Here is a 17,427-nt window from a genome sequence, read left to right on the forward strand (position 1 = left end):
AAAGTGAACAATGTGTGCAGGTAGACATTATGTAACATGTTTTTACTCAGAGGCTTCTATTCAGCATCATTTGACATAATTTATTGGATTCAAACAGTAAAATTACCTTTTTCAATATTCATTTTACAAGCATAGAGACAATATTCTTGCATCTATTTATGTTCATTAATCACCACCAAGTTTTTTTCAGTGTTGATAAAATAAGACTGGTGGGGCACTGCAGGTTTGGGACCGACAAGACAAACAAACATGGATAACAAATGTCCACTCACAGAGAAAGACAAAGGGGTTGAGAAAAAACAAAACAAAAGGCAAAATAGACAACACAACAGGGCAAAATGGAGAGAAACACACACAAAGCTTGAAAAACACAGTACAGCAAGCACATCATGGAAATGATCCACTCGAAGTCCAGGTCATTTGAATTAGCCTGGTTAGAGACAGAGACAAAGAGGACAGGGAAGAAGAGCACAAATATAATGAACCAGGAAATAAACATAGATGAAGGTGATTGGCTGATGACTAACACAAGTATGGTCTTGAATTTTAAATAGTTTTATGATGTTTTAACTGAGCTACACTAATCGTAAACGTCCTTTCATTCTCACCTTTGTATCCGTTCACTCCATATTTGCCAGCTTGCTCTCCTGTGAAAGGATCAGCCCAGTTCAATGTTATAAATGTGCTCAGAGGGAAACTGCAGCAGTGAGAAAACAGGGTTTGACAGCCAAGTCAACCCCTGCAATAAAGGTCTTTGACTTTTTACAGTATGTGAGGACTCAGCCAACACACTACACCCTTAAGTGGAAAATAATCCATAATGCATGCACTTGTGCTTTTTGTGTGGAAGCTATTTAAGTTAAGTACATGTTCAGAGCATGTGAAAAGAACAACAGTGAGTTCAAAAATAGCTTTGCTTTGTACGTTGTAGTCAGCAAAATAAAAAAAGGTGTTTAAAAGTACAGTGCAATTTAGACGCATGCAAAACCACACAATAATTAGATATGAAAGCTATTCTGTAGCACAGCAAAATATGCAGTACACTATGTGATGTCACTGTATTATTACACAACCAGACATGGCTAATAATGTCACCAGCAACGGCGCAGTAACTGGAAATTGATGAAGTGAAATAAATGAGGAAGTCTCGGGTTTCTTGCTTACCCAAGGCATCATGAGCTGCTCCCAGCTGTGCACCGTAACCTTATCAAATACAAGCAAAGAAGTTGACTTGGACAAAAAACAAAAACACAAAATACATTTATGTTATGATTTGGTGTCTTTTGGACTTCAGGAGTAGCTGAAGAAATGTGTGCAGCTAACGGCTGTACTAAAATGTCATTCTCAATCATGCAGGACATACTGATACTGAAAATACATCCTGCTGTCATTCTCATGCAACCGCTAATGCATCGCAATGTGATATACTGGTGTAACGAATGGGACATTATGTGTAAGGATCTGTGACGTGGAAATTCACCTGTTTGCTGAACTCCATATCCTGCACCAGCACCTGAAACAACACAAAACATGTAGATTCTCAGATATCACTTGGCCTAATAATGACAAATCATTATAGACAGAAAGATTATACACATGCATACACCACATTATCACTGGTCACAGTTTCATTATCATCTGTTCTACTATGGGTTCTAACCTCACTCGGTTAATCTGGTTAAACAACTGAACAGCCCTTTTTCCATTACACACAGTTTCTCACCCTCATTCTCACCGTATTTGCTGGCAGTTTTGGCACCTTCAGCCCCGAGAGCAATCTGCTGAGGAGAGTACGGGTAGCCACCATCACCTAAAGGGACAACAAGTAACAAGTGTTTTGTTAGCTGTGGCATTGTGACAAACAGGATGGTTTATTGTGGTCTAACAAAACTGAATTCTTTGTATTTACTTCATGGAGTTTATTCCACATAAGCACTGAGGGCCTCTGATTGGAGGTGTTGACTTTACTCTCTGTATTATATTTTGCGTTTGTTTGAGGTCTTTGAAACTGCGACTGAGGACTACACCAATAAACTGACCTGACTAAAGCTATAGTTATAAATCTCATGTAAATGATATTCCTTAACTCGTACCTTCCAGCCCAGTAGGAATCACTGGAGCATTACCATAAGGAACCTGAGGAGCTCCTCCTCCTGGAGGAAAAAGAAATCATTTGGGTAAACTGACTCATATTACTTCTCCATTTTCACCATTTCACATGCACAGGCAGCTTATTCAAGTTTGACTCTTGCATGGAAAGCCACATTCACAAAAGCCTGACTAATACCGTGACAGAAGGATGAGGTCATATCAGTACTGCTCACCATATTTACCACCAGCTGATTCCAGTCCTGTACCGAGTGCCCCTGCGCCGAGTGCACCTGAACGAAGACAAGAGGGGCTTCAGTGACATGCTTTCAAACATCCCAGAAAATATATTATACATACAGAGTTCTTGTTGATGAATTTGAGGAGGTTGTTTTTTTCTGCAGCTTATTTGCTGGTTTGATAGGATTCCTTAAAAAGTAATAGAAAGTTTGACCGAAATATATCAGAGATTTTGAGCTGTAGCGCTAATTCAGTATGTGTATTCTTATTGGATTGTGAAGCCTGGTTGAAGCATTCAACACTCTCAGTGAAATCTAGCAATTCCATTTTATTTGTACCACTGTATGGCAGCTGGAGGATCACCCCTGTCTGTGAATTTCTTACCATATGCCCCCTGGACTGGTCCAGCATAGCCTCCTGTACTGAGGGCTGGGGGAAAAAGTAAAAATAAAAACATAAACAAGCATGTTAAACATCGTTCATCCATTAACTGATTCACATCTTTCAGTGAAGCTGTGTGAAAAGCTTCTACAAGAGCCAGGAAGTCAGAAACCGCCAGATTCAACTGGTCAGCTTCTATAAATAAGAGACAATAGCTACACCCAGTGGATGAAAGGCCGCACTGGCTGCTCAGCAGAGGAAGAGCGTTTCCTTGGCGGCCTCTTATTTGGACAGCTGTCAGATGATGCAGGTCAAAGGTCCAGTGTGTAGGCTTTAGGGGTATCTTTTGGCAGAAACTGAGCATAATATTGACAATTATATTTACACTGATGTCCTCTTCCACTAGGTCCATCGTGGTTCGAGGCCATGGTTCTACAGGAGCCCAGAAGGGACAAACACAACACTGGCTCTAGAGAGGGCCCTTCACATTTTGTGTATCTTTAGTGATGATGTTCGGCTCAGTTGACACACTGGACCTTTAAGGCATCTGCAGGTTAGTGCCATCACCTGTTACGGTTTTCCGCAGGTTATAACACCTCAAAATTGTTACCTTCACTCTTCCCTGCTTTGTTCTCAGCAACATCAGCTAACTCTGCAGGGTAACCGAGCCCTGAAATATAGCTCTAATTAGCATTATAATCATGACTGTGAGCTGATGACTTCTCCTAATATTTTTCTTTTTTTTTCTCCAAATGGTACTCACCAGCCCCATAGCCATCGCTGTAACCATTCCCATAACCTGTTAAGAGAAGTGTCTGTATGTTAAAACATTTAGAAGCTGTATTTACATGTAAGGACTGAATTCAAAGTGCATCTTTTCAAGTGCCGTATTTGACATTTTCTGACTGTATCAAACAGAATGGAAATGTTCAGGAAAATTCATGTGAAATACTGTGGACAAAGCTTTTGCAGCGTCTCCACATAGAGTGAGAGCAGAACAATGAAAGTCACTCAGCAGCACAAAGGATCAGCCTGTCTTAACTGGATATCATCACTCATGTCAGCGAGGGCTTTGATGCAGATTCCCTCTGACACCAAACAGAATGAAGAATGATCCTCAGTCATTGCAGGCAGACAATTCATGTTTCACGGTTCATGTTCTGGCTTCTGAATTGAAATTGTCCTCCATGTTGGCTTCTGTTACTCAGAGTACTTAATTTGACTGATATAATTTGTTTTCTCTGTGCATGTGCTGAGGACTTTCCTCTTACCCAATCCGTTGCCTGGCACAGCACCCAAGTATCCTGTTGCTCCGTCACCATAGCCTGTGATAACAAACGTTCAAAACCATGGCAGCAGACTCTCACTACTTTTGTAAAGACATTAATATCTAACTTGGAAGAAAAAAATCAAATGAAAAGGCTGCTATAAAAACAATATTTGGATGCCATGACTTTCTGACTTTGTATGCAAAACGAGGGAAAATAAAATTTGACTGGAGATGACTGGAAAGGTTTCAAAGAAATCCTTTGTTGCTGTTGTTGTTGTTGCCTTTTACTTTTTAAAAGCATCATCAATTATTCATCAGAAAGGAGAGTGAAACAGTCTTGCCTGTGACCTTTAAAGAAAGGCGAAGACCTCAGACGCAGCTCACAAGCAAATGGTTGTTTTTCAAGGCAAAGTCTGAGCAACGGCTGATTTTCTGCCGTGCGATGCATCAACTCCTTTGCTTCCTGATATTAGTCAATAAGGCAAATATGGGCCTATAACAATGTTCAGCTGAGGAATCGATGCATCCCAAGAAAAATCCCGATTGTAATAAGTTTGTGCTCTCAGACAAGCTTCTACATTTGTATACAGTCAGTGAGTCTGTGGCGGTAAAGAATCAAACTGAGATTGAAAGGCATTATAAAGGAGACAGATAGAACAATTATCCCACAGTAGACATCCCTCAACACCCTGGGAATCCTCACCTTGTCCAAGAGCAGCAGCAGCTAAGATTTAATTTAGAGGGAGACAGTAAGGACATGGTGCAAAAGTAATAAAAATGAGAATATATACCTGAAAGTAAAACAAAGAAAGATGAAGAAAAATGTGCATCCTTACCTCCGAGTTTGCCAGCAGCACCACCCAGGTATGCTCCCTGTCCCAAACCTGTTGGCAGTACACAGGAATCCTTTACTACAGATGGTGCAAGATCTATTGACATCTACATCTGCTAGCGAGAACTGTTCTTGTGTTCTGTGTCAGTGGTCAACATTACCTGCTCCATAGCCCCCAGCACCCAGGCTTGCTCCCAGACCTGCTCCACCGCCATAACCTGTAAAGGAAGTTAGCGTACACTCAGCCAAATCTCCTGTGCCAGTGCATATTTATAGAGATAAACATGAGGAACAATTGCTCAGCTCTGCTTTTGGTTCAAAGTGTAAATCATATTTCAAACGATGGGACATTATATTCTTTCTCATTCACGTGTTTTCCATATACAGGAAAGGTTTGCTGTTAACAGACTGTTGGACATGTGCAGCTGACAGTGGAACAAAAATAGACACACACACACACAAAACAGATGTCAACATCTTTGCCTGGGTTTGGTGGGTCTAAGCACCTTCTCCATCCGATACAGACCATCCTGAACGGATACCAGATACTGAATGGTCTTTCATGATCTCATTTTCCATTGATTACATTGACTGTCTATTATAGTCCCCTCGTTCCCTCTTCATTTTCTGTACGGCCATTTGTAATTGATGTTCTGAAAAGTGCTATATAGCTCATTCGGTAGAGCATGTGACCCATGTACGGAGGGCCTGACCTTGCTGCAGCAGCCCAGGGCTCAAGTCCAACCTGTGGCCATTTGCTGCATTTCATCCCCCACTCTCTCATCCCCATTTCCTGTCATCCCTCAAGCTGATAAAAAAAAGAGGTGGACCAACAATGACTTCACAAACTTTGACATAATATTCTTTATCCTGAAAGCTCAGTCATTAAGAGCTCAATCAACCAATCGTAAGCAAACATATGAGCCATACGATACATAGCTAAAGGTGTTAGTGAATAAAACAAAACGCTCCATTAAACAAATGTACCAAAGACAAAAGAAAAGCGCCATTGTTTTTGACAACAGGTCTCTGAGCTCTGGAAGGAGGATGCAACATCCTTATTTTACAAAATCCTTCTAAATTACAACACATTTAGGAGTGTTCACATACAACACATCAAACTGGATTATAAAAAATGTCTTGGATGAAGCCTGATCTCAAGCTTGTTGATCTAATACACTTAAAATCATCCATCCTCTTACCAAGAAGCAAACAAATCTTATGAAAGAAAGAGAAAATGCTCCATTTGAGGGATCACTGCAAAAAACTGGGGTATACTGCCTGTGTATTGATATCAGAAATCGACTCTGAAAAGTAGGAATCTGTTAGCTTCAATCTCACAATGAATACAACTTCATTACTGCTATTATTCCCCATCCACACAAAGGTGAACAAGTTCAAGGACAGCACACAGCATGCAAAGCAATACATATAGAGGCTAATGGATTTGCTAAGTATAGAATCATAGTCGCTGCAGCTGCTGGCCCATGACCTTTAGAGACAACTACTATCATGAAGCAGCATATGCACTGCACGTGCTTATTAGTAGATCCTGAAAGCCACAACAACAATTATTGACCAACTCTGGCACAGTAACAATCAGTTCTGTATTAACTGATTACAGTTTACAAACTTGTCAAAATACAAAGAAAAGCAATTCACTGTTGCTTCTAGAAGTGTAGGTGTGTTGATATCATAACTGGTTTGCCAGTTGTGCACACATATGAATGAAAACTGGATAAGAATGAACAAAAAGACATTGTGATAGTGTGTAAAGACAAAGCTTTGTTCTTACTTGATGCATGGGTATTCGTCCCAGTCTGTCCTGGGACAGTGAGAGGATTAGACTTTGTCCCTTCATGTTCAGCATGGGAAAGGTGTTTTGCCTTCTTTCCATCAGCAGTATAGCCATGAGCTTCCTGCCCTTCTACTGAGGGGACACCTAAACTTTGGGTTCCACTTGTGCCTGGGATCACTGGTGCGTAGTTCCCTCCTCCTTGTACTTGAAGATTAAGAGGACCACGACCATTGTTGTCTACAGCAATTGTCCCACGGATTCTAGGCACACTTGTGTCTTGAGCCACAAGCCCAAGGTCTTTGACACCCTGCCTGTCTGCTATGGCAGATACATAGTTTCTGGCTGCCTGACCCTGTGGAGGAGAGAATATATTGCCTCTGACATCTTGGGTCTGTGGAAGAGTTTGTGGAGATGCATGCCCAAGATGTTTGCTGTCCTTACCAGCATGAGGCTGGGGCACTAAACCTTGACCCCTCTGCGTCTCTGGACCCAAATGCTCATGGCGATTGATTCCCAATGCATCTGACAAACCACGAGTGGATCCACAGTTTTTGACCCACTGATTTTGTTGGCTAGATAAATCATAGTCTTGTGCCCTTTGTACCGGTGAAGGAACATGACCAAGACCTCTGATATTATCTTCAAGAGGCAATTGCTGTCTTACACCTCCAGTGACCGGTGTGGCTCCATGGCTTGCTGTGCCCCTTTTCAATGACACCAAACTGTCATAATTTTCTCCTACCTCTCCTTGTGAAACAGCAAGACTTTCACTGTTTTTATCAAAGGGCGTCATACGTCCAAGACTCGATGACTTCAGTTTTGAATCAAGGCTTTTGACCTCTCTTCCAGGTGTGAGTACAGCAGGTCTAAAGCCAATTCCTGCATGTGCTTCAGGAGCAGTGGCACCAAGTATATTGGTTCTCCTCATCCCGGCCATTTCAGGTCCAAGAGTTTTGTCCCCTTTTCCATACGATGGGCCAAGTGCTCTGCTCTTTTCTCTCATCAGATCTTGAACAGTTTGCCCCAGACGGGCCAGCTCAGGTCCACCCAAATCTGCTGTCGATGCACCTGGCAGAGAAATATCATGCATTCATGACTTCTTGGTGGCTCAGAGACAACAGCGCTTCTTTGAGGGTCAATGGCACACCGTGGTGGCCAGTGGCACATATTTACTGATCTGCATTTTGATTGATGTGTGTATCAGAGCATTCAATGCAATATAACACATCATCAGCAGGGTAATCAGTACTCAAACAGAGGTAAATCACGACCGTACGGACGCAGTGAAAAAATCCATTATGGCCTGAATGTGTCCTGTTTCAATGGACAGAATCATCGCCATAATTAGCAAGTAAGACGACAAAGACACAGCTGAGGCCACTTCTCGTTGAGTCAAAGCAATGACATCAACACATAAAACATGACAACATAATGTTGCCATCCCAAATTGTTGAATGCCAGAGACAACAGCACAGAGACAAGACAACAGCTGACTCAGACATCATGAGTGTGTGACAAAGACAACAGACAAACAAAGCTTAGTGAAACACTGATCAGACAAGGAAGCAGAAACCTACAGAACAGGATGAAGGATTTAAAAGTGAAAAGTATTGGCCAGCAGATTGAAATAATTCCACTTTAACGGCACAGTTTCAGTCATCAAGTTTTTCTTGAAACTAAGGACATTTGCATGCACACTTAAGTGAACCAGTGTGTGTGAAAAAAATCATTTATGGCCCAGATAAATCAAATAGGTGACCCAAATTCTTTGTAAGATTCTGCAGAACTTGATTAAAATATTAAGATTATTATAATCAAGTTAGTGTGTATTCAGCTTTTATAATCTGTTTTCCTGTAGCCCCATCAGCTCTTGTAAACTACAGCATTAAGTACTCCACACCGTCAACTCTGATTAACTCTGATTAACTCAGACTGAAAGAGCAGTAATAAGAGCTGGGCGACTCATGCATCATGCAACACAAATAAAACTCTGTTAGACAAATGCTGTCAAACATCAGCACGTGAATCTACCCTGTGCGCGCAAAATAAAATGGAGAATCTGATGGTGATATTACAGTAGATAGCTGAGATTTCATGCAAACAAAAGCCAGCATGAACTCGACTTCAGTGAGGTTACAGACAAACACAACACAGAACAAAGACAGACACAGACTAACAAACACAAAGACCACACAGGTCGCTGTGGTGAAGGTTTTACCAGGTTTCTGTGCCTTAGCCTTCTGTCCAGCGGCATACCCAAGTCCAATTCCTAATGATAGCAGATAAGGGAACTGTCATCGATTTCACTTCACATACTGACTGACAGAGAAACCCTGGCCGACATTATGGCTGTACAGGCAGATAGTCTTTAGTCTAGTTAGGTAAAAAAAAAAAAAAAAAAAAAAAAAAAAGACAAGCAGCTGTGTAAGATAAAGGGGATGATAATATAAAAGCCCACAGTTCAGTGAAACAGGACAAATGGTTATATTAAAGAAGATATTGTTTTGGAAGACTACCCAGCATCCTTGGACACCTCTTTTGTGCAATCTGTTAAAACATGACTGACAGCGTAAGTGTGTGTTTGTGGCAAGCATGAGCTGAATGGAAGAAGTAATGGGGCTCTGAGGTAAGACGCGATTCATCACTTACCTGGTCGGGCTCCAGGGTAGCCAAGGCCAGCTAAAGCACCGTATCCTGGCAAGGAAACAAAAAGCCAAGTTCAGAGGACATCTATAAATCTGACCAGCACTCAGATTACATCACCAGTGCTCTGGGTTTTTTCTCTGTTTTACAAGGACACATAAGTCATTTGCTGAGATGCAATCTGCCCCATATATATATCATGTTCACAGACAATGACAAAGTGCCACTTAGCTGAGATTTATCAAACAAACAAACACAGAGAGCGCTTACAGAGAGAGACTGTGCATACTCTCATTCAGGCAAACGAGATAAAGACATCATAGAACAAAGCATGTGAATACTTACCAGGCAGAGTGCCATGGCCAGCACCATACGCTGCAAAGACACCAAAGCATAAATTTCATTTTCATTTACAAAGAGCTCTGCAGCTGAAACCCAACTGTTTATGTGAGTTTTGTCCTCATTCCCATCTCCATATTTATTTAACAATAACATCCTCATCAATCTGCTTCACCAGAACAGTTTGGGTGGGGTTTAAAGACTCAGTGCAGACATGCGTGACTTCACCTATTTCTAATTGAGACATGTCCACTTGTGTGAAACAGCTAAAGCAAATGTAATTTTAGCAGACAAATGTGGTTGTAAATGTAAAAACTTACTAGTAGAGGCCTAAGATCATTACAGCTGCCAGCTTTTCAAATAGCAGACTCAGGCTTTTACCTGTCAATTAAATGTTTTTCACGAGCATCATGTAACTTGTGTTTTGTGTGTTTTTCTGCCCTGTTTCTAGTATTCTGTTTTACTCCATGTTCATGTTCTCCTCCCCAGTCTGCTTTCCATTCACACCTGCACTGCATTTTTCTTTGTCAGCCCAGCCCTGTTCAACCCTTTGTCAGCTCTTTCCCTGCTGTCTTGTTCCCTCCACACATCACCCCCACCTGTGTTCCTCCACCTCACTCAAACTGCAACTCACCCCATTGTAAGATTAGTTTGTATTTAAGTCCAGCATTGAGCTAAATCTTTGTTGAGTCATCTGCCTTGATCCCGCCTGTTCCTTGTGACGCCTTAATCCTGAGTGAAACTCAATCCACTGATCTTCCTGCCTGCCATCGACTGCATTTGCTTGTGATTTGATCTTTGCTTTTAAGGATCTAATACCCAGCCACGCATACTGAGGGTCAAACTTGATAATTCTTTATCAATATCTTTAGAAAATATTAACTTGATTAAGGCAGATACTCTAATACGTCAGTCTTACCACGTTTCGGTCCCTGGCCCAAACTCAATCCAAGTCCGTTTGTGAGTCCAGTCCCTAAACCCATTCCTGTGCCAAGATGAGCCCCTGCAATCACAAGAAGGATTATCTTCAGTTTTTCAGTACTCAAGAAAGATCATAAAAAGCAAGTGAGCTGTGAGAGTTTGACAAGCTGCGGTCATGCTGATGTACCATAGGCTCCCTGGGTTCCATATGCGCCTGGCTTCAGGCCTGCTCTACTTCCTAATCCAAGAACTCTGTAACCTCCTGTGGAAACCAAAAAGAGCACATTTCACAAAAACTACAATCATTTGAGATACACAAACTGTTTATATGCATGAAGATCGGAAAACTCTCATTCTTCCAAGTTTAATGGTCCCAATGAACTCCAAGGACTTTAATGCCATTAATGGAAAAAAGGGCTTGTATGTCTTGCATTTACGTTTTAATTAATTGTCCTCCTTTTCTGTTATGCTACATAAAACTAAGAATTGTTTTTGGCTGCAACATAAGTATGGGTAGGTGTGTAAAGATCCAAGATCCAAGCTTAGGACAACTTACCAGCACCCAGCTGAGCCCCTGGATAACGTCCCACTTACATTAGAAAAAAAATCAAAAATGCAATCATTACTATCTCAGATGAAATAAGAAAAAGCTGTGAGCAGAAAAGTGCAGACAGAGTTAAACATACTTCCGGTCTTCATTGCTTTGGCGCCATATCGGCTCCCCAGCGCTCCGAGGGCACCTGCTACTGAGAAAAAGTATTAAGAAAAAAAAAGAAACTGTCAGTGATTTTATTAGACCATTTATCATCCATCAGCTGGGTCCCAAACTGAAGCTATTGATATTAATTCCCCTTACATTAATTATTCAGATTAACATTACAAGTCATTGTGTAATATGTCCTTCTAGATTTGAATCCCTAGCACATTTGATAATATGTGTGACTGATAACTACTTTCTCGTCTGTAAATGCTACTACATACAGGTACATGTTACCTCTCTGTATATGATGACATACACATTACACACATCTGATATGATTCACATTACAACAAATATTAAAAGTGGACAACTTTACCCTCCATTTTATCCTGATTCTTCTATAAATCGAATCATTTGCACGGCTGACAATAAACACTTCTGACTCCACAAATCTATAGATCAGTCAGTAGGGGTGCTAATCTTACACCATATTTATTTTTATTGTGCTTATTTGTAGTTTAAGTCATTTGGTATGATGGTTATAAGACATGCTAGGAAATCCACTCACCTCCAGGTTTAACTCCAATGCCAACACCTGACAAAGAAAAAAACAACAACACAGAAATAAAAAGAATATAAATAGTTTTCAGGAGTTAAAAACAGGATACCTACTTCTGTGGCAACAAACTAAACAAAATGGCGGATTAGCAGTTAGCTAGCCAGTAAGCTAGCTAGTAGATTAGCTTGCCAATGTTTCAAACTAGCTAAACAAAAACAGGCTTCCAAACGTGGCTAATTAGCATTCAGAAGTCATAAATTACATGGTCACGTTCCTTCTAAGTCATTAAAACTATCATACAGGAGTTAAATACGTTTGGAGATCTTTGTGACATACCTCTGGCTGGCAGCACTCTCCCCCAGGACACACTCTGAGGTTTAACCCCTGAAAATTGAACACAACATAACACTAGGTGTGACAATTTGTTTGTTGAATTAACCAGAAGTAAAAAATGATCATGTGAAATCATTTGAAATGGCTCATGGGGTAATACAATAATCATCCACTGTATGAAAATAAGGAGAGTAATGCAGATGATTAAGATTAATTCAAGGTCCAGGATGAATTTGTCATTATGCAGACAGTATAATTAGATTTCTTTTTGTTTTTCTTCCTTAAGCTACATATATACAAAAAACAAAAATCATACATTACAGACAAATTGATAAATACTAACTGAATACATTTTGAATGGTTAAGTGTTGAGGATGAGTTCAAGACCCTCGCAGCCAGACCAGACAGCAGCATGTATAGCACATATAATACATGCTTAGATACACAAGATAATAAACATCATGTAATACATTTTTTGGAGTAAATTCTGGTGTAAATAGGTCTATTAGATTATTTATCTACCACAAAAGTGGCCTAGTTTGGAGTTATGTTACAGGGATTATTTCTTGTACATTCAATAAGGACTCCTGTTTGCTGACTTATTGGTTTTCTACCTATAAATGTAAGTACTTTGAGAGGCTATACATGACAATATAGGTCATTTCAAACTACAAAGTATTAAAATCCCACTGTAGTGATTCATGAATAGTGGTCAAAGGGAGGAGAGAGGAACAGATATCCATTGATGCAAACAGAGGAGGAGATGACATGGAGCGACTGTGTGGAGCCTGTTAGTTCATCTCGCGATTGGTCGTCAAATTTTACTCGCCACTGCCACCTTCTCGTGGCATCCTTTGATTCAAAGAAATTAGATGGTATAAACCACAGTGATTTGGCGGGATCGCTGATGTGGAGCCCACGTAGTTCAGCAGTTTTTTTTTCTCCCCTCAGTCTCACAGACATGATATCTTACAAGTAGGTGAGAGGGAGTCACTGGAGACCCATCAGAGCATTCAAGATGAAATCATGCTGCTTTTGACATGTGTCAGCTCCGTGATGAAGTGAATTTGTCACTTAAAATGACAAACAACCACGGCACATACACTAACTGTAGCAAAGCAACGCTGGAAATGAAAATATACCAAAAATAATTACATGTACGTGACTGTGCTTCACATTTTATATAATGTCAGAATGTTATTTTTCCTGCAGAACATTTCTGTTTCTGTAACAATATTATCTCAATTTAACCTGACGATTGGATCTTTTACAACCCAATAACCTAAGTTAAATATTATTACACAAAGATGAAAAGTCTCCATGAATCTGAAAACTCGGATCTAGTGATTTTATATTATGCTTAATTAGAATGAGATGCAGAGTAGAGGAATTGAACATGATTTGGATGTGAAGAAAACCAAAATGGTCCTCCTCCCTAACATTGTGTTTAAGACAGACTGGGAATTCATCAAATCCGTGTGAAAAGAAAAACTGTGATTCTAGTATACAAGACGTGTAATTCTGTGTTTATCTTACCGCCTTGCAGAGTTTGCTGAGCCAGCCAGAGAACCAGCGAGGTCTGGAGAAGAGCTCGAACCAGCATGGTGGAAGAGACAAAACACTGAGCAGCACCGACAGAGAGCAGAGAGACCAGCTGATGGACGGATCAACGGATGGATGGATGCTTAAAAGACGACTACCCCTGATGTCTTATATACGATATTCTCTTTGATACACTCCCACTGTCTGGTCCTGCCCTCTGCACACACATGCACACACACACACACACACATACACATACACACTGGTCTGATTGGGCAAAACCAAAGGGCCCATTTTGGTCCATTTCCATGAGCTGAGAATGCACACAAACTCTAGTGCATCACTCTCTGTAGTTGTAGCAGAACAGTTCCTGGACCAACTGGTAAAGCCTCTTGTTCGGATGCTTTCCACATTAGACGTTCTTCAAACACACGCAACACTGTTTTCTCCAAAGCGACACTCTTGTCAGGATGGAAAAGCACCGGTGACAGCAGTTAACAGCTCTATAAAGGAAGATGATGTCCTGTATGTAAACACTCACACAGTGACATTTACACACACTCAGACATAAATTACAGACACACTCATGGTGAGAATACATTGCCCTCACCCCATAAATAAACTTGCGCACAGTTAATACAAAGACAGAAAAATCGTATTATGAGTTTGTTGTAGAAAATTATGGTCTGACAGATGGCTTGAAATTATCCGTCCTCCGAACAAACTCAGCTGCGTCAAAAGACTGTCAACAAGCAGCTGTTTTTCTTGGGTTTTGTTAATGGAGTAAACATCACACCTTCTAAAACAAGAAGGTGAAAATAATGAGAGCGAGCAAACAGAATCTACTCAAGAAGGGTAAATATCCTTGTTAAAAAGCGTGGACTGGAAATTCTAGAGTAAACATTTCATCCTTTTTGTGTTCGTCAATAAACAACAAATGCCTAATGTGAAAACGGACACACACGCACACGTAACTGCTGTAAAAATAGCCCTCAAGGCTGCCACCTCAATTAAGTCGTAATTTTCAAGGAGTTGCCAAAGCTTTCTACAGAGGAGCTTTGTGTAATCTAATTTAATACAGGCTCTTTGTGGCAACACAGAGTGTTAGTACAGTCTGCTGAGACTGTGTACAAGAAGCATTAGGCCATGGGAACATCGTCACCAAGCTCCAGGATCACCTTCATATCATATAGTGTGGGAGGTCCCCTGTCAAGACAGCTGTTTCTTAATGTAATGTTTCAAGTTTATGTCTTAGACTCAGGAGCACAGCAGCCCCCAATGCAAACGTCTGACTGGAGATCCACATATGATGGTCACGCTGTGAAAGAAGCCAGTTGAGCTGTTTTTTTTCGCTACCTGGGGGAAAACTGAAGTCACATGGGCAGACCACCACATCGTCTTCCCTGGTGGTACTGAACATAAGACAATAACATAACCCACGTCTGACTCACAACTCCCTCAACCATGATTAACCTCTAAACATTTGTCTGTCTGCACGTTTAAGAGGTGCCTAAGGACGAGCATCCATAAGGAGTGTGTCGATTGTTCAAGAGGAGATGTGAGGAGCTGTGACGAGGAGCTAAATGTTGTCAGAGGTGGCACAAACCGTGTTGGCTCATTTACCCAGAGAACAGTATGAGTACAGGGAATGCAGTGTCTGGAGACACATCTGGATGGCAGTTTCACTGTGGTCGGTCATATTAGAAACACTGTGTGCCCCAATATATACATACAGATTACATTCTGTGTGTGATCGTGTGCTGTCCTTATGTGTCATTTAAGGACAGAAGACAAGAGAAAAACTCTGGAAGAAGGGGTTTGGAGTATGACGTATACAGCGGTCGTGTTAGAAGAGGACATGGGCATAAACCCCAGAGGAGACAAGCTGGACACAGCACCCCAATCCTGACACAAATGTGATTTTTCTATTTGTATTTTACATACATGATTTGTATCTTGAAGTAAACATGTATGTAACATTGTGATCCTACCCTCTCACTGAAGTCACACAGTGCAGAAACAAGTGATGGGTGGCATAATTTTAACAAACATGTAGCAACTGACTTCGAACATTTTTTGCAAATCTGCAAATATAAGATGGTCTGTCAACTTAGAGATGGGTCAGTGTTGTTGGTCTCTTTAGCGACTATTTGCTTCTCTAAGACAGCCACCACGGGGCTGCTATTCTGTAAGACTTATTCATGATGCCAGTTTCCTAAAAAAAAAAAACACCAACAAACATCGGAGTTATTATACAGCTCACTGGTTGCTGGTGCAGTATTTATAGTTCATTGTTTCCCTCTCACTTAAAATAAACCGAAACGTTCCACAGAAAGTGAAAAGGAAACACAGACTCTGGCACACCTCAGCAGGACAGACAAAAACAGTGTGCCTCTCTGTCAGAGCAACAACACCCGTACCTCGTTACATAACCACCTCCATTAAGTCATCAGTCATCAGTTATCTCACATTACAGACAAGTACAGACAGATCACTGATACATGCAGAGCAAATGGGCCCCCACAGTCTTGAAGTTTTATCAGAGGTTGGAAATTTGCATAATCTCCAACCTTGAACACTTTCATGAATCCAGAGAAAGTGCAGCTCCACACTGGCTTTGCCCCAGTAAAACAAACATCCAATGATCACTTTCACTCTTTTCCAAAATAACTTAAGTCTAGAATTTCCTGACAAGTTTTTTCTTTCTCAACCTTGTGACTGGAACAGTCATGTTTATTAGTGGTTTTATGCGCTGCTACTTTCCAGATTGTAAGACACTGTGGGCCACCTCCAGGAGGCTTTATATTAGCGTTCAGCTCTATGTAGCGTGTACACATTAGGGGGAGAACACAAAGACCTACAGAGTGATGGTGCTGGCACACTCTGCATGCAGCTGAAGCTGCGTCTGGCTGGACAGATTAGGTAAGGGAGTGTTTAGAGCTGATGGGAAATGGCTCTCTGATGTGTTTTTAATACTTTTCAGAAGAAAACTGAGTTTAATAGCATAAAGGTATGAATCATATCAGTAGCTATGTTGATGTTGTTATGGGTACTCAAAAAAACTACTAACAAGATAAGAAAATTTCAGCATTATTTGCGAATGCTGGCTACCAGAGAGATAATTACAATGAACCCCACTTGAAAAAGGTTGAAAAGTTGGTGTATTGATGAAAACAAAATGCAACAAAGTGCAATGGGAATAGACTGGGCCAATTATTCATGACATAAAGTGAGTGAAGCGTGTGATTTAAACGTCCCCCGACTCAGAGCTCACGAGTCCTTAACGACTCTGTGAGGAAACTCCCACACGGAGTTTATAAGCCTGCAACTCCCCTCCAGTTAGTAAGAACTCAAGAAGCCTCTTGGATGAGAGGTGAAACGTCTTCAAGAAACCTGGCAACAACACAGCAATTAGAATTACCAGGACCTGGATGACTGAGAACCTTCATCGGCATGTCCCAAGACGCTTCCACTGAAGCGGCAGACAAAAACATCAGATCTGTTTGGAGCATAGACCGCATTCACACGCCGGCCATTTTCTGTTGTTCTGCTTCTTTCCAGCACAAGTCCTATAAAGGGCAGTGAAATGGTGACGATATGTCAGTCTTGGAACACAGCAGCATAACATCATCACAGCATTTGAGCTTCCCACCTTGAAGTCTGGTGTGAAAATGGCTGCCGTGTGAATATAGTCTGAACGAAGGGACAGACGAAACCACATCCAACTCTGTATGATGACAGCCTCAGCTGTATTGTGGTCCTGGTACCTGGAACTACACAC

At 41.1% G+C, this 17,427-nt stretch overlaps 1 protein-coding gene across 13 annotated transcripts; it reads right to left on the reverse strand.

Moving 5' to 3' along the window:
- Positions 1-65: 65 nt before the first annotated feature.
- On the reverse strand, positions 66-13,757 carry LOC119014339 (fibroin heavy chain). 13 transcript variants are annotated; one of them, XM_037089401.1, is made up of 25 exons: positions 13,641-13,757; positions 12,108-12,155; positions 11,781-11,807; positions 11,199-11,255; positions 11,069-11,101; positions 10,700-10,774; positions 10,511-10,594; positions 9,598-9,627; positions 9,259-9,303; positions 8,828-8,878; positions 6,607-7,677; positions 4,973-5,029; positions 4,816-4,863; positions 4,683-4,703; positions 3,981-4,034; positions 3,473-3,508; positions 3,320-3,379; positions 2,713-2,757; positions 2,325-2,381; positions 2,094-2,153; positions 1,736-1,810; positions 1,481-1,513; positions 1,165-1,203; positions 609-647; positions 66-430 (listed from the first exon to the last, which is right to left on the reverse strand). In XM_037089401.1, exons 1-25 carry the CDS (start codon positions 13,705-13,707, stop codon positions 426-428), a joined length of 2,217 nt encoding a protein of 738 aa, XP_036945296.1. In that variant the 5' UTR covers positions 13,708-13,757; the 3' UTR covers positions 66-425. The 13 variants fall into 13 exon arrangements, with proteins under 13 accessions (XP_036945296.1, XP_036945293.1, XP_036945298.1 ...); XM_037089398.1 differs by having other exon boundaries at positions 11,199-11,258; XM_037089403.1 differs by lacking the exon at positions 13,641-13,757 and adding an exon at positions 12,455-12,554.
- Positions 13,758-17,427: the final 3,670 nt, after the last annotated feature.

Source organism: Acanthopagrus latus, chromosome 23, assembly GCF_904848185.1.
Source record: "Acanthopagrus latus isolate v.2019 chromosome 23, fAcaLat1.1, whole genome shotgun sequence".
Taxonomy (NCBI): Eukaryota; Metazoa; Chordata; class Actinopteri; order Spariformes; family Sparidae; genus Acanthopagrus; species Acanthopagrus latus.

What these genes read in the sequence shown, in the direction of transcription:
- LOC119014339 (XM_037089396.1), bottom strand. Translation starts at nt 12,240, where the DNA reads ATGATTTCACATGATCATTTTTTACTTCTGGTTAATTCAACAAACAAA. An exon ending in CATTGGAGTTAAACCTGGAG is followed by an intron (nt 11,259 to 11,780) that starts GTGAGTGGATTT and finishes ACTTTTTCTCAG; the next exon opens with TAGCAGGTGCCCTCGGAGCG. An exon ending in TGCTGGGGGCTATGGAGCAG is followed by an intron (nt 4,864 to 4,972) that starts GTAATGTTGACC and finishes TACTGCCAACAG; the next exon opens with GTTTGGGACAGGGAGCATAC.